We start from the raw sequence: 23,897 nt of genomic DNA on the forward strand, positions 1-23,897 counted from the left end.
TGTTTACTGATTGGCTGCAGTGTGCTGCTGTACTCCTTTCACTGGTTATTTAATTAGTTTTAAATAGCATGCTGTACCCCAAATTAACCAGTCTACAGAATAGAGATATCTACTGTTAGAAACACAATTTCGAACTTGGGTGAAGTACGAATCTGATGCTGAATTTTCGCCAATCAGTACCATAATTTCCTCCTTGAGCGATATTTGACTCTACTTAGCATGGAGAAAAAGTTTTTCATTTACAGTTTAGAAAATTTTTATTGATTTTGCCCTGGCCAGTCCAAGCTGCTGATTATCAGAGTTCATTAACTAAAAACTTTGAGTACATCCTATGACCATAGTTTTCCTTAACTGATCGACATTTAGCTTTGAAAACTTTATTTTGACAATGGAAAAAAATTAACATGGATTTTCCATTCAAAATAAAGTGAGATATCTAAAATCAGTTAGACTGTGTCATCCTGCATTACTGCACATTCAAGGCATCCACAGTCACAGCTGTTCATTGGGAAATAATATCACCAAGGTGAAATCCTGCAGAATATTCAACTGGCAAGTCATTGAGTCATCACGTCTTACTGCTAGAATTCGGCCTAACAATATACAGTCGATTCTGATGGTGTCCAGATCATTTCACTTTCTGCATGCTTTATTGTGTTTTACATTTCATTTTAAATAGATAGATAGATAGATAGATAGATAGATAGATAGATAGATAGATAGATAGATAGATAGATAGATAGATAGATAGATAGATAGATAGATAGATAGATAGATAGATACTTTATTAATCCCAGGGGGAAATTCACATACTCCAGCAGCAAAAAATATTAAATTAAAGAGTAATAAAAAATGCAGGTAAAAAACAGACAATAACTTGAATAATGTTCAACGTTTACCCCCTCTGGTGGAATTGAAGAGTCGCATAGTTTGGGGGAGGAACGATCTCCTCAGTCTGTCAGTGGAGCAGGACAGTGACAGCAGTCTGTCGCTGAAACTGCTCCTCTGTCTGGAGATGACACTGTTTAATGGATGTAGTGGATTCTCCATAATTGATAGGAGCCTGCTGAGTGCCCGTTGCTCTGCTACGGATGTCAAACCATCCAGCTCTATGCCAACAATAGAGCCTGCCTTCCTCACCAGTTTGTCCAGGCGTGAGTTGTCCTTCTTCTTAATGCTGCCTCCCCAGCACACCACTGCGTAGAAGAGGGCACTCGCCACAACTGTCTGATAGAACATCTGCAGCATCTTACTGCAGATGTTGAAGGATGCCAGTCTTCTAAGGTAGTATAACCGGCTCTGTCCTTTCTTGCACAGAGAATCAGTATTGGCAGTCCAGTCCAATTTATCGTCCAGCTGCACTCCCAGGTATTTATAGGTCTGCACCCTCTGCACACAGTCACCTCTGATGATCACGGGGTCCATGAGGGGCCTGGGTCTCCTAAAATCCACCACCAGTTCCTTGGTTTTGCTGGTGAAATGGATAAATGGATACATTTTCTATTTCATCTAATTCATTCATTCATTTCATCTTCAAAGATTTCATCTTTCCTGGCTCTATCTATAATGAATAGCGATGGCAACTGCACCCCTGAGATCAAGAGTTTGGAGGACAACTGCAAAGGGTCTAAACTTAAATAAATCAGAGATTTCCATTTTTGACTTTTAATAGATTTGCAAACCTTTCTGAAAACATGGCTTCACTTTGTTATTATGGATAATTGAGTGAAGATTGAATGGCAAAATTGGCAAATGTTCCTATTTAAAATTTTAAAACCACAACACAATGAAGTGTGCAGAAAGTAAGAGGGTCTGACTTCATTGTATCTGAATAAACAAGTACAGACACTACCTGTAATTCTATGTTCTTTCTTGTGTATCAGCAATGCAGATCTCACTTGAAACGTTTTCGCACATAGAGGTATGTTGCAAGTAAATATGCCTGTAAACTCTGTAAATTAAAATAAATAAATTAACATCTATTACAAAATTAATTCATTTAATTGCATAATTAAAATGTTACTGTTCGTATTATATATGGAAGTGTCTTTAAACAAAGGTACATTTCATTATTTTACAAGTATATTTGTATAAAGCGCCTGTATAAATAGTCAAAAATGTATACATGAAAATAATAGATATTTATTAAAATTTGTCTACTTCATTAAAAATACGAATCTACACAACATACCCTTTATTCTTGTACCGCTTGCATAAATAAATTGCATTACCTTAACATATTTCCATTCAGGTTTTTCAAATAATAGTTATGAATTATTCTTCTAAAAACATATTTACTGATCATGCAAGATACAATATTTTTAAATTGTTCATGTTGCCAGTTCAAGTGACATTTTTCAGAGATGACACATATGGCCTGGAAAATTTCTTGTCAGATACAATAGAAAATAAGAAACAGTAAAATCAATTAACCTGAATCTCCATCGCTTGGTGGCACTGGTGACCTCGGTGACCCAGCTGAATCAGGTGCAGTACATGTACTGGCAGACTCTGTTTCTTTTAAATGGAAATTAAAATAAGTCAAATTGAGAAACAAATAGAAATGTTGCAAAGGTTTGTACTTCATATGCAGTGATATTTGATTGCTCGTCAATTGAAAAAATGCAAATTCATACATTCTGATACAATGAAATATTTGAAAAATGGACCTGGCATATGCCATCAAATGTAAATACGTGTGCAAAACTTAAAAGATCTACATATCATATAAAGGGAAGGTCAGCTACTGATCCCCTTTATTTTATCGATTTATCCAACCAAATTTAACCAGATCCGTATTAAGTCAACTTTGTAAATATTGCTTTAATATGAGAATCTCGGGATGGAAGCCCAGCACAAGTCCTCAAATTAATATTTTCAAATTCCGAGCATAATTAGAATTTAAATAAAGTCAAATGACAACACTAAAAGAAAGGTGTCAACACATTAAACATTACATGTGACCAACCTGTGCTCCTGAGGGCTACGTTTAATTGGCTAATTCCATGAATTAAAGCTGACAGTTGATTTATTTAGTGTAATTACTAAAAAAGAGTTTCTAATGCTCAAAATATGTATATCCACTTTTGTTTAAAAAAACGGATTTACTATACAGTACATTATAACGTTTATTTTAATTTACCTTCTTCAAGATCTGCCGTCATTGCATCCAAAGGAATTAGATCTTTGACGCTGTCACCTTCACTTTCAGCTTTTTTTACATTTGAGAAGGCAAAAAAAAGACAATATTTATCAGATAGGCAATGCCACAATCAATCCATCCATCCATCCATCCACTTTCTGGCACTTATCTAGGTCTAGGTCATGAGCAGCAGTCTGAGCATAGATGCCCAGATGTCCCCTTTCCCTGTCACCTCCTCCAGCTCCACAGGAGGTTACAGAGACATTTTCAGGCCAGTCAAGAGATATATAATCTGGGTCTGCCCTGAGGTCTCCTCCTGGTTGGACAGAATCAGCTAAAGCTTATGTCAAATTATGTGACTTCATTCATAGGGTATGTGAGATCTGCCAACTGTAGATACTGATCTTGTCGCCAGTCATCAGTTACATGACTAAATACCAGTGGACCTGTCAAATTTAGTAATTGCATGATGAACTTCCAGCAGTTGTGCCCGTTCCTTTATCTGAGAACTAACAGTGTGCTGCCTGAAGGACATATGCATTTTACTTCCGAATGACCATTGGTTGTCAGCTCACATGCATACAGAGCTGCCAATACAACTAAAGACAAAATGAAACAGGAGCGAGTTGCAGACTAGTTGGCGTGAGTCTCAGGGTATGTCAGACAATGTGACTGGCATTCATGGCAGCATGCCACCAAATGTCTCCAACTCCGGAAGATTATGTAAATAAAGGCTATGACTGTAAAAATACTCAAATGTAACATGGCCTTAAGTAAGTAAATATAATTTGTTGCCAACACATAAAAAAAACAATGGGTGTACTATGTAAGTGTATATTGTAAATGTATTATGGTGCTAGTACAACAGCCACATTTTTATGCTGTATAATCATTCTCTAGACATAATTTTAACTAAAATGTGATACCGAAAAAACATGCCAAGAGAATTTGTAAGATTTAGACTGTGAGGACAATTCAATTCTATTGATTTTACAACTAAATACAACAATGCTGTCAATGTCAAACTAAGAAAAATCTCACAGAGCTAAAGCTGTATAATTTTACAGGGAACATTATTACTATTTCTGCATAATCATTTTATGATGATTTGGTTTAAATTAAGCATTTAAAATCTGAAACATGCCTGGGTTGATGAATTTGGGAAGCCACCATTGCACTTACTTGAAGGCTTTATCTTGTCTGGCTTCATACTTTTCTCATCCTCCTCAGGTGTTTCAGGAGTTGAAAAGGAGATGTCTAAAAGAAATAGAAAAATGTTTCTTTATTTGTTTTGCACTTCTTTCCATGTACATGATTCTTCATATACTAAAACTCCTTATAAAATTTAAGGCTACATCCATACAACTATGTTCTCATTTAAATGTTCATCCACATTAGCATTTTCCACATCATTTAAGAAAGTCTCTCTATCCACACTAAAACAACCAAAAACAGTATGACGTAACTGTTTTTCTACACTGGGCATGCAAACATCGCCGGAAACATTAATAGGTAGTGTCCTCCTTGAAGGGACAGTTATATCACCAGCCATAAGATTACTTGCAAAACTATAGAGACTGGTCAATTATTTGCCTTTTATGCATGCATGCCACATTCAAACTGTAAAAAATGTAATTTAGATGCATACAGGTAAGCCACACAACAAGCACTACGGAAAGCAGCTCCCCTGTGTTCTCTATATTGGAATATGGTTTTCTACCATGAAGGTTGACCAATCAGGGAATGAGACATTGTAATGAGTAGGATCCAATCACAGATGATCCGCATAATAATCATGAACCAATCCATGTGCAACAAGCATCTTCAGTCTTCAAAACGCTCCCGTTTTCACTCATCCGCGCTGAAACACTGAGCCAGCATTTTCAGAAATATACAGAAAGAGTTTTCAAAAGTCTCAGTTTTTTAGGAATAAAAACACAGGGCACAAAGTGGATGAAAGATGAAAACCGACACCAATGTCTGTATTTTTAAATTAAAAAATAGCAGTGTGGACATAGCCTAAGGCACATCTAACTAGATTAATTCTTTGGAGCGTGAACAGTCATTGATGTTTCATGGGTTTGTTGTATATTATATTGTGCGTCTGATTGCTTTTGTCTAGTAGTTTTACATCAGTTTTGCTACTACACTGACTAATGTAAACTTAAGGAAGAAAACAAGAAACTTAAAAGTTATATAAACAGAAATATTGGTTATCCCAAGACTAATTCATTGCATTATATGACAGTGCAGGCTACATAACATAAAAACAATGTAAGAGCCATTTTCCTTGTTCTATAAGATTCATGAATATTTCTTAGATGACCATGCATAAATAATGGGAGGTTCCTATAACCCCCGTAAATAGAATCGTATTGGTATATTCTTACTATTTCTAACATCCATCCATCCATTTTCCAACCCGCTGAATCCGAACACAGGGTCATGGGGGTCTGCTGGAGCCAATCCCAGCTAACACAGGGCACAAGGCAGGAACCAATCCCGGGCAGGGTGCCAACCCACCGCAGGACACACACAAACACACCCACACACCAAGCACACACTAGGGCCAATTTAGAATCGCCAATCCAGCTTGGAGTAAACATTATTCTTCAGTTAGTTAGTGACAGCCTTGCCTTGTGTAAGGTGTAGAGGCATACGGTTTTTAACTTTAGTGTAGCTGCTGAAATATATAAGATGTCATCAGGCACGGGTAAGACGTGTGTCAAAAGAATTCTCAGAGTCTAAGAGTTCATTTTAAAGGTATTTAGTGAAAGGTAAAAGCAAATAATCCACAGAAGAATAAAAGAAAAAATAGTTACACATGTAGAATAAAAGGCAAAAAAAAGGGAAAAATGTATCTTCTTTAAACTTAGCTTTTCTTGAAAGACGTTAGTTATTTCTATACTTAAAGGTTCTTAATTTCTTCTTCTGTATGCCTTAGCGTACGGTGTGGTACTTAAGTAAACAAGTTTTCTTTATTTGTTATCTCTCACATTCAAAGGGCCCGTAAGCCATCGAGCACTGTTACGTGCGGTCACATTTCTTCTTCTCTACTTAAAGGTTCTTAATTTCTTTTTCTCTACTTAAAGGTTCTTAGCTTCTTCTTCTGTACGCTTTACGTACGGCATAACACATAAATTAAGTGCTGTTTCCTTACATATTTACTTCACACACTCAAAAGGCTCGTAAGCCGGTTGGCACATAGGCAAGTGCCCAGGCACGGTGACGTGCAATCACGGTTAAAAACCGTATGCCTCTACACCTTATACAAGGCAAGGCTGTCACTAACTAAGTGAAGAATAATGTTTACTCCAAGCTGTTAGAAATGGTAAGAATATACCAATACGATTCTATTTATGGGGGTTTATTAGAACCTCCCATTATTTATGCATTGTCATCTAAGAAATATTCATGAATCTTATAGAACAAGGAAAATGGCTCTTACAAACAACATGACATGATATAATCAACAAAAATGTGTGTTAATTAATTAATGCTGAATTTTTACACAATTAATTAGGATACTACTGTTTTACATATAGTACAGTTGTGCTTGAAAGTTTGTGAACCCTTTTGAATTTTCTATATTTCTGCATAAATATGACCTAAAACATCATCAGATTTTCACTCAAGTCCTAGAAGTAGATAAAGAGAAACCAGTTAAACAAATGAGACAAAAATATTATACTTGGTCATTTATTTATTAAGGAAAATGACTGAATATTACATATTTGTGAGTGGCAAAAGTATGTGGACCTTTGCTTTCAGTATCTGGTGTGACCCCCCCTTTGCAGCAATAACTGCAACTAATCGTTTCCAGTAACTGCTGATCAGTCCTGCACACCAGCTTGGACGAATTTTAGCCCATTCCTCCGTACAGAACATCTTCAACTCTGGGATGTTGGTGGGCTTCCTCACATTAACTGCTCGCTTCAGGTCCTTCCACAACATTTCAATTGGATTAAGGTCAGGACTTTGACTTGGCCATTCCAAAACATTAACTTTATTCTTCTTTAACCATTCTTTGGTAGAACGACTTGTGTGCTTAGGGTCGTTGTCTTGCTGCATGACCCACCTTCTCTCAAGATTCAGTTCATGGACAGATGTCCTGACATTTTCCTTTAGAATTCTCTGATATAATTCAGAATTCATTGTTCCATCAATGAAGGCAAGCCATCCTGGCCCAGATGCAGCAAAACAGGCCCAAACCATGACACTACCACCACCATGTTTCACAGATGGGATAAGGTTCTTATGCTGGAATGCAGTGTTTTCCTTTCTCCAAACATAACGCTTTTCATTTAAACCAAAAAGTTCTATTTTGGTCTCATCCGTCCACAAAACATTCTTCCAATAGCCTTCTGGTTTCTCCACGTGATCTTTAGCAAACTGCAGACTAGCAGCAATGTTTTTTTTGGAGAGCAGTGGCTTTCTACTTGCAACCCTGCCATGCACACCATTGTTGTTCAGTGTTCTCCTGATGGTGGACTCATGAACATGAACATTAACCAATGTGAGAGAGGCCTTCAGTTGCTTAGAAGTTACCCTGGGGTCCTTTGTGACCACACCCACTATTACAAGCCTTGCTCTTGGAGTGATCTTTGTTGGTCGACCACTCCTGGGGAGAGTAACAATGGTCTTGAATTTCCTCCATTTGTACGTAGAGAAAAGCCAAGCAAAATGACACCTTTTATTGGCTAACTAGAAAGATTACAATATGCAAGCTTTCGAGGCAACTCAGGCCCCTTCTTCAGGCAAGATGGCTAACACGGTACAACACCCTAGTACTCCATTTGTACACAATCTGTCTGACTGTGGATTGGTGGAGTCCAAACTCTTTAGAGATGGTTTTGTAACCTTTTCCAGCCTGATGAGCATCAACAACTCTTTTTCTGAGGTCCTCAGAAATCTCCTTTGCTCGTGCCATGATACACTTGCACAAACATGTGTTGTGAAGAGCTGACTTTGATAGATCCCTGTTCTTTAAATAACACAGGGTGCCCACTCACACCTGATTGTCATCCCATTGATTGAAAACACCAGACTCGAATGTCACCTTCAATCTAACTGCTAATCCTAGAGGTTCACATACTTTTGCCCCTCACAAACATATAATATTCAATCATTTTCCTTAATAAATAAATGACAAGTATAATATTTTTGTCTCATTTGATTAACTGGTTTCTCTTTATCTACTTTTAGGATTTGAGTGAAAATCTAATGATGTTTTAGGTCATATTTATGCAGAAATATAGAAAATTCTAAAGGGTTCACAAACTTTCAAGCACAACTGTACATATGGGGTTTAAAATAGAGCCATCTTCCAAAGCAGATGCTTTATGGGTCTCATTCACTCTCGCTCTCTGATCCCTAACTGGTGGCTGAGGAAGTGATTGGCCATCAAACCCTTACGCTGCTGTGGCTGCCGCAGGATTTCAGACCCACTTCATGATGTTTTTCTATGCTTTACGGTCCATTGTGATGGTCCTGGCCTGGTTCAGATCTTCCTCCACTTGTTTGGTCTAAGTTTTCTTGGGCGCAGTCCTTTGTATCCTCCAATGGGAGGGTCGGTGCATCCTGAGGAGTTTGTGTGGTAGCCTGTGTGTGCCCATTCTGCACATATGGCCAAACCACTTCAGCCTTCACTGCTTGATTTGTTCATTGATAATTGGTTGCCGCTGACATCTTACACAAATGGTTTTGTTGGTGAAGCGATCACAAAGCGAGACTCCCAGGATTTGTCACAGACATCGCATTTGGAATACCTCAACTTTGTTCAAATCCAGTTTGAGAGCAAGGTCCAGGATTCTGATCCATAAAGGATAATTGGTAAGATCAGTGTCCGGAACAGGTGAAGTTTGGTCTTCATGGAGATGTTGGCTCTCTTCTATAAGCAGCATTTCAGGGAAGCGAACACCACAGCCACCTCTCCAATTCTACTGTGTTAATGCAGCAAACACTGAACCATCATATCTGTTCATAACCCTAACCAATTATTAAAAGACTATGAAAAAAACCAAAAAAAAGGCTAACCTGAAGGGCTAGAGCAGTTGCATTTGTATGGCCATAATCCTACAAGATATGCATACATGTGTGCAAAAGCTTATAATAAGTGGCTGCTTTATTAAAAAACACCTACTTAATCGTGAAATGGACCTGAATTTCATCATCTAGTAGATGAACGTATTGCCCAGGGATGCTGCTTCATGACAGGTGCAATGCAGAAAATTAGTTGGTGGTGGAGCTCCCCAAATACTCATCATGCATATGTCAGAGTTCAATCTGGGAGGTCCATTGCATTATCATATGACTCGAAACATTCCAGGATTTTTCTACCTTTATGGTATGGGTCAATATCCTGATGAAAGGGCCCACTTGTTTCAATCAGTACTTTCCTGTCATAAGGCAATTCAACGGCTTGGGAGCAACATTCATTTATTACATGTAATTCAAATCTTGTTTTGCTCATTTCAAGGCATTTAATGTATGCCATTAAAATACAAGCCATAACATTACACCACTCCCACCAGCCTGCGCTTTTGACATCCAGCAAAATGGATTCATGGACTTACTCTTAATGCTTTAATGAGAAGATACCAAGATTAATCACAACTGGCGACTTTCCTCAGAAATCCTCTGCAACTATACCGCCTTGTGTCTCTTGGATCTTTTTTTACTGAACCTAAAATCTTAAGATTTTGCCTAGTCTCTCTCTGTATATGTTAATACGAACAAATATATTACATAGTCAGAAACTTGACAAATGAGTGAAGGCTATTCAGCTTATCGGATCTGTTAATGAGACACTTTCTAAAAGTTGTCAATGCTTCTGCTTCAAAAATGTGACTCAGTAGTTCCTGACTCCCACCTTTTGTTTAAAGAAGTGTTTCCTGACATTCTGCCTTAAATGAACGCCCTTTTTATTTTCTCCTTTAAGATATAAATAAGAATAATAATGCATTTTATTTATATGTTCATGTTAATCCATCACAACAAAAATTGTATTTTTGATTGTTGATATTTAATGCTGCAATAGTTAAATAAGACTTTCTATTTAACTGTTTGTGTGTTCGTTTGTTGTACTCCAGGCTACCAGCGCCATTCTGAACCATGACTTGACCTTATCAATGGGCACATCTTTAGAGACTTAAAAAACAATTTGATATACTGTATAAGAATGCTATTTCTCTGTTAGTTATATAACTACCTTATGTAAGTGTGCATTATTTATTTTTGTATGTTGTATCTTCATTATTCTTATGTAATTTTAATTTGTTTTTAATTGCTTTGAATTATTTCTTTGACATCTTGTAAATCACTTTGAGCTACATCCATCCATCTATCCATCCATTATCCAACCCGCTATATCCTAACTACAGGGTCACGGGGGTCTGCTCGAGCCAATCCCAGCCAACACAGGGTGCAAGGCAGGAAACAAACCCCGGGCAGGGCGCCAGCCCACCACAAGGTGCACACACACACACACACACACACACACCATCCTATTTATGAAAATATGCTAAAGAAAGAAATGTTGCTGTTGTTGTTGTTGAGTTGTGAATACCATTGTATTTGCTGCCTATATTTCAGATTGGACTCGTTTTAGTATGTACGAGGACACTCCTTCTTTGAGTTATGTAAGCAGAAATCATTGTGTGGTTGTTAATCCTACTTAAACTCCAAATGCAAAACTGAACTTGCAAGTCTCATTTCCATATTAGGCAACTTCCAAAAGAACTTTTATAACTTTAGCTATGTTTTGACTTTTAGGTCTTAAGCACTTTAGAGTTTTCATCTTGATAACACCAGTGATGAACAAACCCGACCTTGCTTTTGGTGAAAACACAGAAACATTCAACAATTTTGGCAAACTCAGTGAAATGCATTGAAATCAATGGCAGAGGAGAAACTGAAATAGCTTTGAGTGGATTATGATGGTGCAATGGTCTCTTAAGTGTCCCTGAAGACTAGGGAAATGTCTGCCAACTATGCTGGATTAATTATTGTGGCTAATGTTGTGAGGCAGCAGCCACTGTGCCATCATGCCTCCCTGAGATAAAATTATACTCTGAATATATATAATCTTCATTTGGATCTTGATCTTTGTTTGTTTGAATTAGAAGAAGAAGCACTAGATGGCAGTAGAGAGACAGCTAAAACATAGGCATTGCATTAAGAATCTCCTCCAGGCTTATACTACTGAAGACTGTAGTACTCCAGTCACACCTCAAAACACAGACATTCAAACTAAACAAATTGTTGTGCTTTAAATTAACTAATCTTTATATATAATCTTCATTTGGATCTTGATCTTTGTTTGTCCGCGAATTCCATGCATGCGTAGACCACCTTCCAGTTTAGTACGTTGTTGTTACTCACGGATGTCAACAATGTGCCGGAATAACGAAAGGGGTGGTGGACAGTGTTACGCTGGTTAGCTCCTGAGGCCTGGTTAGAGAATGAGATTGCCGAAGATAAAAGGTACGTGCCTACGTAACATATGAATGAAAGAAAGACAGTGGGTAAAATGAATGACAACGTAACAGCACGTTCCGGAAATTATTATTGTTACGTTGTAGCCGGCGAGTGCTGCGCGTCTCACAGTTGTACCCTGGCTTGCTCACATGTCAGTGAAGTGATCCCTATTTATGCTTTAAAGAGCCTGGATACCTATGTGTCCCCCTTTAATAACCATTGCTCCGTGTATATTGCCTTACTCTTTGGATTGCCACAAAGCAACCTGCGAGATTGGAGAAAGGTTGAGAAGAGATGGTGAGAGGAAATGACAGCGTCATGAAAACGAGACGGACTGTGAACGGAGAGAAGCAGTAATGCTCCTACACCACCACATAATTACTGTTCGGACAGTGATTCTTAGTAGGCCGTTCCTATCGAATCAATGTCCAAGGGTTTTGTTTTGTAATTTTGTTTCCCTTATAAAAAATCATAATGCTGTGCAACGAAGGGCCCAGTTCACGACTGGCAGCCGCGTTTAAACAGGGAGCCCTTCACAGACAACTTTAACATGCGCAACATAGTTGGGCGCGCATGGCTAGTCTATATATATAAAATACCACTGACTCACTCATCATGAAATCTCCCGAACCAAGAGGACTTGGGACTTGAAATTTGGAATGTAGGTTACCCTGGGCCCATAGGTGCTCGCTAATTAAATTTAAAATTAAATTTGTGGTCCAAGCGCTTAATTTCTTATAGTTTTTTAGACCCATTCACTCCATTTCTTTCTAAAATAAATTTCTTCAAAATAAATTAAAAATACTTTCATTTTTTTGAAGAGTAAAAGTTTTGTTCTGATATTTTCAAGTTTCTACAAAGCGTTTATAATTTGCCATTTATTTATCTTTTTTTAATTTAGTTAGGTTATTCCAAGATATATTAAAGCAAATTTATATTTTTTTGAGGATTTTGATTTTCATACTTTTTTTATTTTATTCTTTTTCGTACTTTCTTCACAAATTCTTTTATTAAGTTTATACCTCTTTAAATAAACATGTAAAACTATGACCAAGGAAGAAAAGATTTCTATTGACGAAGGAATGGTCCCTCACCATGTGGTGCGGATGAGCGGTAACGGCGCATGCCTGTTCTCCTCACTGGACTATGTTGTGCACGGCACCACCTCTCTGGCCGCTCAGATGCAGGTTGACATTGTTAGCCACGTCTCTACACTGGTCAACAAGCATTTTGCTACTGGGATTCTTTCACCTGCACTTTAACAAATTTCACTTGCTGACTCCAAATCTGAAAACCGTTTTCGTCCAGCACGTCCCATTTTTTAGTTATGATGTTCCAGGTCTTGGGCAACTAAGGGTGACTGGACAGTAAAGGCAATGCGTTTCAGCATGTAAGAAATAAGTTTGGCATCAGGAAAAGCGAATCCAAAATTAAGGAAGGTGTTTTTGTTGGCCCTGAAATCCGTGAACCGATGCTTCACGATGAGTTCAAAAGGAAACTGAAGCCCACTGAATCAGCACCCTCATTCGTGCAGTTTGTCCAGAATTTTCTTCACAGTCACAGAGCAGAGAATTATACTGAGCTTGCGGAGAATATGCTGAAAGTATATTAGCTTACGGGAGCCAGAATGTCACTGAAGACGCATTTTTTACATTCTCATCTCGACTTTTTTCCACCAAATCTAAGCGATGTCAGAGACGAGTACAGGGAAAGATTTTTATCAAGATATAAAGGTGATGGAAAACTGATATCAGGAAAATTTACTCCGAGGATGATGGGTGACTACTGTTGGTTCTTGAAAAGAGAGACGGATGTGCAGTACAAGCGCAAAAGCGAGTGCCTCCAACATTTTTGGGCACGCTGACCTCACTTTTATATTGAGGTAAATTGACATAAATATACTTTAACGTGTCTCTGGTATCGTCTTCTGGTTTGTTTTCAGAATAAACTCATCAAAACAATTCTGGTGGGACAGAGTCCAAACTCCAGATATTGTGTTAGCTTAATTCCGATTTCATATATGAAATCAGTGTAAAAAAACTTAATAAAGAGATGCTCTGAAGTTCCCAGAAGCAAACAAAAAATATTTTTTTGTAGACCAGTGTAACTGGCAGAGGTTCAAGCCTTACACCATGACGCGGACCGGCAACCCCTACTGCACCAAGGCTCAGTACCAGTGGGGCTTTAGTCCAAAGCAAGTTTTGATCATCACTGTTTAAGTCTTGTATATTTAAAACAGCTTATATTTCAGTAAACCATTTCAAGAAACCCTTCTTGGATCGAGGCCTTGTCGTGGCAGAAGGGCTTGCGCGGTCTAGTGATCCTCGGAGCTATGTTGTCGGGAGCTACATGCTCCTGGTAGGGCTTCCCAAGGCAAACAGGTCTTGGGTGAAGATCCAGACTAACTCGACCCTGGGACCCCATATGGACTTAACACAAGGATCGGCGTTTCCCTTGCCCGGGAAAGGGTACCCGGGGCCCCACCCTGGAGCCAGACCCGGGGGAGGGGCTTGCTGGTGAGCGCCTGGTGGCTGGACCTTCAACCACGGGGTCCAGCCGGGCTCAGCCCGAAGGAGCAACGCGGTTCCACTCTCTTGTGGGCCTACCACCTGCAAGAGGCCATAGGGGTCGGGTGCAATGTGATATGGGTGGTAGCCGAAGGCGGGAACTCTGGCGTTCCGACCCTCGGTTGCCGAAACTGGCTTTTGGGACATGGAATGTTACCTCTCTGGCGGGGAAGGAGCCTGAACTGGTGTGAGAGGTTGAGAGGTACCGGCTAGATATAGTCGGGCTCACCGCTACGCATGGTCTGGGCTCTGGAACCATTCTTCTTGAAAGAGGCTGGACTTTGTTCCACTCTGGAGTTGTTGTGGGTAAGAGGCGTCGGGCAGGGGTGGGCTTGCTTATGGCCCCCCAGCTCGAGGCCTGTACGTTGGGGTTCTCCTCATTGAACGAGAGGGTTGTTTCCCTACGACTTCGAGTTGGGGGAAGGACTCTGACTGTTGTTTGCGCTTATGCGCCGAACAGCAGTTCAGGATACCCAGCCTTCTTGGAGTCCCTGGAAGAGGTGCTGCGAGGTGCAGCTCCTGGGGACTCTATCGTCCTGCTGGGAGATTTAAACGCTCACATCAGCAATGACAGTGAAACCTGGAGAGGCGTGATTGGGAGGAACGGCCTCCCTGATCTAAATTCAAGTGGTGTTCAGTTGTTGGACTTCTGTGCTGGTCATGGATTGTCCATAACGAACACCATGTTCGAGCATAAAGGTGTCCATAAGTGCACTTGGCGCCAGGATGCACAAGGTTGCAGCTCGATGATCGACTTTGTAATCGTGTCATCAGATCTGCGACCTTATGTCTTGGACACTCGGGTGAAGAGAGGGGCTGAACTGTCAACTGATCACCACCTGGTGGTAAGTTGGATCAGATGGCGGGAGAGGCTGCCGGACAGACCAGGCAGACCCAAACGAATAATGAGGGTCTGCTGGGAACGTCTGGCGGAGGAACCGGTCAGAAATATCTTTAACTGCCACCTCCAGCAGAACTTCAACCTCATTCCGAGGGAGGCAAAGGACATTGAGTCTGAATGGGCCATGTTCCGAGCCTCCATTGTCGAAGCAGCAGAACGGAGCTGTGGCCGCAAGGTTGTCGGTGCCTCTCGTGGTGGCAATCCATGAACCCGGTGGTGGACACCTAAGGTTCGAGAGGCCGTCAAGCTGAAGAAAGAGTCCTATCGGGTTTGGTTGACCAGTGGGACTCCAGAGGCAGCTGAGGGGTCTCGGCGGGCCAAGCGTGTGGCGGCATCGGCTGTTGCAGAGGCAAAAACTTGGGCATGGGAGGAGTTTGGGGAAGCCATGGAAAACAACTTTCAGTCGGCACCAAGAAGGTTCTGGCAAACCACCAGGCGCCTCAGGAGGGGAAAGCGGTGCTCCACCAACACTGTGTGCAGTGGAGATGGGGCCCTGCTAACTTCAACTGTAGACGTTATTGACCGGTGAAAGGAATACTTTGAGGATCTTCTCAATCCCACCAGCATGTCTTCCTTAGAGGAAGCAGAGCTGGAGGACTCCGGGGGGGGGGGGGGGGGGGGCCCGTCCATAACAGGGGCTGAGGTCGCCGAGGTAGTTAAAAAGTTCCGAAGTGGCAGGGCCCCTGGAGTGGACGAGGTCCACCCTGGGTTCCTCAAGGCTCTGCATGTTGTGGGGCTGTCCTGGTTGACACATCTCTGCAACATCGCATGGACATCGGGGGCAGCAGCTCTGGATTGTCAAACCGGGGTGGTTGTTTCCCCTTTTTAAGAAGGGTGACCGGAGGATGTGCTCCAACTATAGGGGGATCACACTCCTCAGCCTCCCCGGTAAGGTCTATTCAGGGGTGCAGGAGAAGAGAGTTCGGTCGATGGTCGAATCTCGGATTCAAGAGGAACAATGCGGATTCCGTCCCGGCCGTGGAACACTGGACCAGCTCTACACCCTGGCCAGGATCCTGGAGGGGGCATGGGAGTTTGCCCAACCAGTCCACATGTGTTTTGTGGATTTGGAGAAGGCATTCAACTGTGTCCCTCGAAACATCCTGTGGGGTGTGCTCCAAGAGTACGGGGTACAAGGCTCTTTGTTACGAGCCATCCAGTCCCTGTACAGGAGGAGCAGGAGCTTGGTCCGCATTGCCGGTAATAAGTCGGACTCGTTTCCTGTTGAGGTTGGCTGCCCTTTGTCACCGATTCTGTTCATAAGTTATATGGACAGAATTTCTAGGAGCAGCCAAGGAGGGGAGGAGGTCTTGTTCGGTGACCTCAGAATCTCGTCTCTGCTATTTGCGGATGACGTGGTTCTGTTGGCTTCATCGGACAGTGACCTCCAGCTCTCACTGGAGCGGTTCTCAGCCGAGTGCGAAGCAGCGGGGATGAGAGTCAGCACCTCTAAATCCGAGGCCATGGTTCTCAGCCGGAAAAGGGTGGAATGCTCTCTCCGGTTTGAGAGCACAGTACTGCCTCAAGTGGAGGAGTTCAAGTATCTTGGGGTCTTGTTCACGAGTGAGGGAAGAATGGAGCGGGAGGTTGACAGACGGATCGGTGCGGCATCCACAGTAATGTGGGCTCTGCAACGGTCCGTCATGGTGAAGAGAGAGCTGAGCCAAAAGGCGAGGCTGTTGATTTACCAGTCGATCTACGTTCCTACCCTCACCTATGGCCACGAACTCTGGGTAGTGACCGAAAGAGCAAGATCGCGGATACAAGCGGCCAAAATGAGTTTTCTCTGCAGGGTGTCTGGACTTTTCCTTAGAGATAGGGTGAGGAGTTCAGTTATCTGGGAACGACTCGGAGTAGAGTCGCTGCTCCTCCGCATTGAGAGGAGTCAGTTGAGGTGGTTCGGGCATCTGGTTAGAATGCCCCCTGGATGCCTCCATGGGGGGGTGTTCCGGGCATGCCCCACTCGGAGAAGACCACGGGGCAGACCCAGGACACGCTGGAGGGATTATATCTCCCGGCTGGCCCTGGAACGCCTCGGGATCTTCCCAGAGGAGCTGGAGGAGATGGCCGGGGAGAGGGAGGTCTGGGCTTCCCTGCTTAGGCTGCTGCCCCCGCGACCTGACCTCGGATAAGCGGTGGATAATGGATGGATGGCATTTCAAGAAATAATTAGTAAACCTATTTTGTTTCATGAATGTGCTAAATCTTGCCTTATGACCTTTACAGGATGTATACAGTAACTCTGTATATTTTAGAACACATTTTTCCTGTTGCTATCCGGTAGCGAAGCATGGGTATTCACCTAGTCTATAATACTCCGAGTCGTTAATCTCTCTCTGTGTCTCCCAAGATCCTACAACTAGGACAACCTAGCATCCACAGAGTCAGCGTTATAAACCAGGGGAGTAAATAAAAGGGTTGACTAGGCAGATCCAAGTAACTATAGGCCAGGAAGCTTACTTTGGATTGCATATAAATTAATGGAAGGGATTATTAAGGAAAAGATTTAGCAACATATGGCAAGCACAGGAGGTTTAGGGAAAAGTTGCCATGGGTTCAGATTATTTTAATATCATACTAGAATTCTATGAGGAAGTAACAGAAGTGTATGGAAAGAGAGGTGCATATGCTATTATTTATCTTTCAGAAAGCATTTGAGAGGTTAGGCATCAAACTAAAAGATGTGGGAGTTCAGGGTGTTGTGTGTAGATGGAAGCAGAGTATTATGGTGCGAGGAACTTAGGTGATATTAAGAGTGATGTCCCTCGTGATTCAGTTCTAGGGCCACTGTCCTATTTAATATATATAAATGATTTGCAGATGTTCTACAATGCACTGAACCATTACAGAGCATACAGGCTTAGGCAGATTTGTGGTACAGTGGAACCTCGGTTTGCGAGTAACTTGGTTTACGAGTGTTTTGCAAGACGAGCAAAAATTTTTAATAAATTTTCACTTGATAAACGAGCGAGGTCTTGCAGTACGAGTAGTATGTACTGTATACGCTTTGTCTGCTGAGCGTCACGTGATCAAACTGAGCTGATTATTCTTCTCTCTCTCTCACTGCGGGATTGTGGGCAATCGTCTCCTATTCTCCGTCTGAGTCGGCATGCCTCACTCATATAGTCAACATCCGTACGAGCGTATAGTGTTTACTACAGCATTAGCATTGTGACTGTGTGCACGCGCTTGTGTGTGTGTGTGTGTGTGTGTGTGCTCGCACGCGCGCGCGTGTGTGCTGTGACGTGTGAGTCCCCGTCTTGCACCTTAAATCACGAAGCTGAGTCTCAGTACTTTAGCAACACCAGCTTTATTCAGCTTGAAACAGCAACAGCGCAGTTATTTATACACAGACACAGCAGTCAGGCAGGGCCCTGCACATTTATAATGTTCCTTGTCCCTTGTATCACCCATTGACAGCAGGCGATTATAGCATGTCCGCGATCTTTTCAGATTCGCTTTTATGGAGAACTGCTACAGTGCTGGGAGACTGCAATTGCTTTGGGACGCTGTTCCGCGTGTTAGCCCGTTGGGTGCAATCCCACAAGAGTTTAGCAACTCACTCACACCAGCCATGATTCTTTTCAAAGGTAAAGTGCAAGTTCATTTGTTTTATGTATTTTTACTTTATATTTTGTATTAATCAGTTTTATATGAATAGTTTTGGGTTGTGGAACAAATCATCTGAGTTTCCATTATTTCTTATGGGGAAATTCACTTTGATATACGAGTGCTTTGGACTACGAGCACGTTTCAGGAACGAATTATGCTTGCAAACCGAGGTTCCACTGTATATGAAATTTAAAGTAAGTAAATGCAAAGTATTACAAGTAGGAAATAAAATTGCTAGATTTGAATGCACAATAGCAGATCTGAAACTTGAAAGTCGTGATTATGAGAAGGATTTAAAAGTCATAGTGGACCTATCACTATCAAATTCTAGACATTGTTCAGATGCCATTAAGAAGGCTAACAGAAAGTGAGGTTATATGGCGCCTTGATGTGTTGAGTACAAGTCCAAAGTGCTGAAGAGTAGTGAGGCTGCACCTGGAGTAGTGTGTACATGTGAATTTCCCCTTGGGATTAATAAAGTATCTATCTATCTATCTATCTATCTATCTATCTATCTATCTATCTATCTATCTATCTATCTATCTATCTATCTATCTATCTATCTATCTATCTATCTATCTATCTATCTATCTATCTATCTATCTACAATGTTGGTCTCCAGGCTACAAAAAAGGCATATCAGCACTAGGAAAAGTCCAGAGAAGAGCAACTGAGCTTTTCAAGTTGGGGGGATGGGGGGGTTCACTCTTTTGACCTTGGAACCCCTGCAGATTTTTTTCCCTCTTCAACCAAACTTGAGGTTTTTTTTTTCTGTCCTCCTGGCCACCTGACCTTATTCTTTAATATTATTGCCTAATCTTAATTGTTTACTTTTCATGTAAACTTATTGTTGTAACTTTCTATTTGTCATCTTGTAGTTGTAACTTTCTATTTGTCATCTTGTAAAGCACTTGGAGCTACATTGTTGTATGAACAAGTGCTATGTAAATAAATGTTGTTTAAGCTAAAGATGAAGGATCGAGACTTGTTACTTTGAAATGAGTTCAACAAGAACGCAGGGACACAGTTGAAATCTTGCTAAGGGTAAATTTCACACAAACATTAGAAGTTCATATTCACACAGGGAACCACAGACAAATTGAAAAAGGTAGTGTGGAAAGGATTACCAAGCTTTCATGGACTGAATGGCCTGTTCTCTTTTTCTAATGTTCTAATGGCTGTCCCTGTCACTACCTGATCTGCACTACATAGTGAGGAGCATAATATGCTTAATAAAGCAGTGAAGATACAAAACACAGTGAATCTAAGCCAGACAACAAAGTATGTTCAGTCAGTCAGTCATTTTCCAACCTGCTATATCATGGGGGTATGCTGGAGCCAATCCCAGCCAACAAAGGGCGCAAGGCAGGAACAAACCCCGGGCAGGGCGCCAGCACACACACACACCCACACACCAGGGACAATTTAGGATTGCCAATGCACCTAACCTGCATGTCTTTGGACTGTGGGAGGAAACCCATGCAGACACAGGGAGTCATTATAGTCAGATAAGGTACTCCTGAAATGAAAATACTTAAAAGTATTTTTTTAAAGGAATATGGGGAGCTAATCTGGTAGTGACATCAAACCTCTATGTATATGACGTAAATTATTCATGCATACGCACAACATATTGGGCAACACTGTAAAGTACAAGGTGGAGTATGCTTATAGTACACATACGTGACAGTTGTGTACATGCATGATATAGATCAGACAGGTAGCACAGATAGGGTAGTGACATCCCCATTCAACATAGCTGCTACAACTCTGTGATGTCATACTGGCTTTGTAAAGCATCATGCGGCACTGGGGGGAAAAAAGTTTGCCTAAGCTGGCCACACAGCAAATTTGGAGGGAAAAATGTGGTGAATAAAGTGACTGGCAAACCCAGTGATATTTGGTCTCCAATCCAAACATTGAAACTGTTTTTTAGAACTGGTTTTTCATCAGCATTTGGTAATGACAACATCAAATTCAAAGTTTAACAACAGGCTAAACAAACAGTAGGTACTTTGCAATTCTTTGATATTAAATGTCATCAAAGGTCTAGTATGATATACTAACCTGAAACATTCAAATTATTTTTTTCCACAGCAATTTCATCATCCTCCTTTGATTCATCCAGGCAATCTAAATTTTAAAACAGTACAATAATGTAACTGTTAATCCTTGTATAACAACACATCCCTGAAAAGCACATTTGGTTTCTACTCAAAAATTATGGACAAATATTAAAAATATTTTAAAAGAAAAGGCTATGGCATTCCACCTTTACAGCATTTGTCCACATCGTTACTATAAGCAGTATTCATTCTGGCCTGCATAATTTGCCTAAATGTATAAATGCGTTATGCAAATCAAAAACACTCATACCACAAAAATTTCATAAAAGAATAATATTTGCTTACATTCAAGCAGTAGGTTTCAAAGGAAAACCCTACTATCTACAGATTAGTTATGACTTTACACTCTATAGCTGCAAAAAGTGAATACTTCCGAGGATTACTAAACAGTAGATGATGGAAGTGAATTTTTTCAGCACTTTATTCACAGCAGACAATCTCGGTGTCAAATACAGGCAAAGAGACAGCCAATGCTTAAACAATCCGTAACTTTACAAGTGCCAAATTAATTATCTAACATAGAGTATAAAAATAAAAAGTTACAAAGCATTTCAGTAACAAACTAAACCTATTCATATCCCAATTCTTATGAAGCTATCACATGATTTTAAAATGCTCCTTTTAACATACCAATAGTTTGTGATGGCACCTCCGAACCTTCTGGACTTTCCAGGTCCTCCATAGGCAACTCTGGATACATCCCTGGAAGTGAAAATAATATAAAAGTTTGGATTAGGGTAAGCCATCCTAATTCTGGGTGTTCATAAGAAATGTAATGATTTACTTTGTGAGATTGTATTTTGAATAAACAAAATAATTGTGTCAAATATATTAAAATGAGTGCTTAAAAAAATAAAAATAATAGCATATTTGTAATCAGTGACCTTGAAATAGTCTAAAACAACACTCCATATGCTTGGCAGAGTTAAAGCTCTAACAAGCTATGAAATTAAATTATTGGCAAGGATTGTTTTCTAATTAAGAAACTGGGTTGGAACAAAAACCTGCAGCCACTGCAGCCCTCCAGGACTGACTTTGCTCACCACTGATTTAAAGCTTCTCTTTCATGTTTACACTGCAGTCCTAATGGCAACAACTTCCAGGCACTCAGAGAGAAACCATTTTTTTATATAATGACTGAACACAGGTTACATTAACAAAGCAAATGACAGCACGCCAGAAAGAAAAGTCTAACTTCCAAAATACCACACTTAAGCTTTATAATTTGAATAAGTACCTCACATTACTATCCCAAAATGTAGTACTAGGGTGTTGTACTGTGTTGTATCTGTCCTGGTGTCTATATAAGGACAGGGAACTCCAGTTTCTGTATTACATATTTGCCTGAATTAGGGGCCTGAGTTGCCTCAAAAGCTGGCATATTGTTATCTTTTTACTTAGCCAATAAAAGGTGTCATTTTGCTTGAATTCTCACTCTATCCCAAAATGTATAATCATTGAACTAACGTTCATGTAAAAACCTGCTAAATACGGTGTTTGCCAACCTGTTAAATCTCACACTGTACTAACACTTTACAACTAATTAAACAGCAACTGTACCAGACATATTTACCATTTCTTACCTAAATGTTTATGCTCCTCCATGTGCTTCTGAAAACTGGACTTGTATTTGTAGCACTTGCCACAGATGCTGCACGTATAAAGATGCACTAAGGAAGATAAACAAAAAATTATTAGTACACTGCCACACACTACTGAATATAAATGTTCTGAATGGCTTAACTTTAAAGGGTAAATTTGGTATTTTTCATGTCTGTTATTTCTGGACAGTCATGGTATACATTAATTTGTCACATGAAACTGTGTTCTAAAGTGAAGCATATTTTACACAAATTTAAAAATTAAATATCCCACTCTTGCATTTTATTATGGAGGTAAAGTGTAAAGGGGTCCTATTATATAGAAAAGCCTTAAAACTTACGGAATCTGCTCATTTTTCAAATGTTATCAAATATTCATCTGTGTCTTGAGATGACCAACATATTGCAAAGCAGCGTATTCATGACGTTTTAAGAAGAAAAAAAAGTAAGAAGCAAAACATTGTTTTGAGAGTCAGCCATTTTAAAAGTAGGCCAGCTGTGCGCCTCACTTTGTTTGCGACATCCTTTAGATCCAGGGGTGTGGATATCATCAAGCACCATTATTGAAATTGAATGTTGATACCCGTGGGCGGCACGGTGGCGCAGTGGGTAGCGCTGCTGCCTCGCAGTTGGGACACCTGGGGACCTGGGTTCGCTTCCCGGGTCCTCCCTGCGTGGAGTTTGCATGTTCTCCCCGTGTCTGCGTGGGTTTCCTCCGGGCGCTCCGGTTTCCTCCCACAGTCCAAAGACATGCAGGTTAGGTGGATTGGCGATCCTAAATTGGCCCTAGTGTGTGCTTGGTGTGTGGGTGTGTTTGTGTGTGTCCTGCGGTTGGTTGGCACCCTGCCCAGGATTGGTTCCCTGCCTTGTGCCCTGTGTTGGCTGGGATTGGCTCCAGCAGACCCCCGTGACCCTGTGTTTGGATTCAGCGGGTTGGATAATGGATGGATGGATGGATGTTGATACCCAGATGTGAAAATGCTGTCTCTGTTCTGTAGACAACTTGTCACAAATAATGAAAAAGTCACACTTAGGATTGCTTATATGATTTCACTATTCGTATATTTCGTTATTTCGCAAAGATATTGCCAGGTGCTACTGGATTATAATACATACATGTGCTTTGGTGAGAGAGAATATTGAGCATGTGTTTAGCATAGAATTAAGTGAGAAGAAATAACAGACATTACAGGCATACATCCAACCATCCACTCACCTTGTTAACCTGCTTATCTAGGACAAAGTCACAATGGCTAGATCCGGACGCCAATCCAAAGCAAGGCAAACACATACACACACTATGACTAGTTTATCAACGTCAATTCACCTACGTTTAATGAGACTTAGTGAGTTCAGTACAGATGTTTTCTGAGTAATTTTTTATTGAAGGTGCACACAATATGCCATATGCACTAGTGGCTTGGCTTTTTCAAAAATCTAAGGCTGTATTATCGTAGTATTTCCCTCTAC

At 40.7% G+C, this 23,897-nt stretch overlaps 1 protein-coding gene across 1 annotated transcript in view; it reads right to left on the bottom strand.

Annotated features, from left to right (window-relative positions):
• Positions 1-23,897, bottom strand: part of LOC114657382 (zinc finger E-box-binding homeobox 1-like) — a 146,759-nt gene that overhangs the window by 35,948 nt on the left and 86,914 nt on the right. Inside the window, exons 7-13 of the mRNA XM_028809180.2 lie at positions 22,410-22,496; positions 21,457-21,528; positions 20,768-20,833; positions 4,325-4,399; positions 3,143-3,211; positions 2,434-2,517; positions 1,853-1,951 (exon numbers count right to left, since the gene is read on the bottom strand). Coding sequence (XP_028665013.1) covers positions 1,853-1,951; positions 2,434-2,517; positions 3,143-3,211; positions 4,325-4,399; positions 20,768-20,833; positions 21,457-21,528; positions 22,410-22,496 — 552 coding nt within the window. The remainder of the gene's footprint in view (positions 1-1,852; positions 1,952-2,433; positions 2,518-3,142; positions 3,212-4,324; positions 4,400-20,767; positions 20,834-21,456; positions 21,529-22,409; positions 22,497-23,897) is intronic.

This window comes from Erpetoichthys calabaricus, chromosome 9 (genome assembly GCF_900747795.2).
Source record: "Erpetoichthys calabaricus chromosome 9, fErpCal1.3, whole genome shotgun sequence".
In the NCBI taxonomy this organism is placed as follows: Eukaryota; Metazoa; Chordata; class Cladistia; order Polypteriformes; family Polypteridae; genus Erpetoichthys; species Erpetoichthys calabaricus.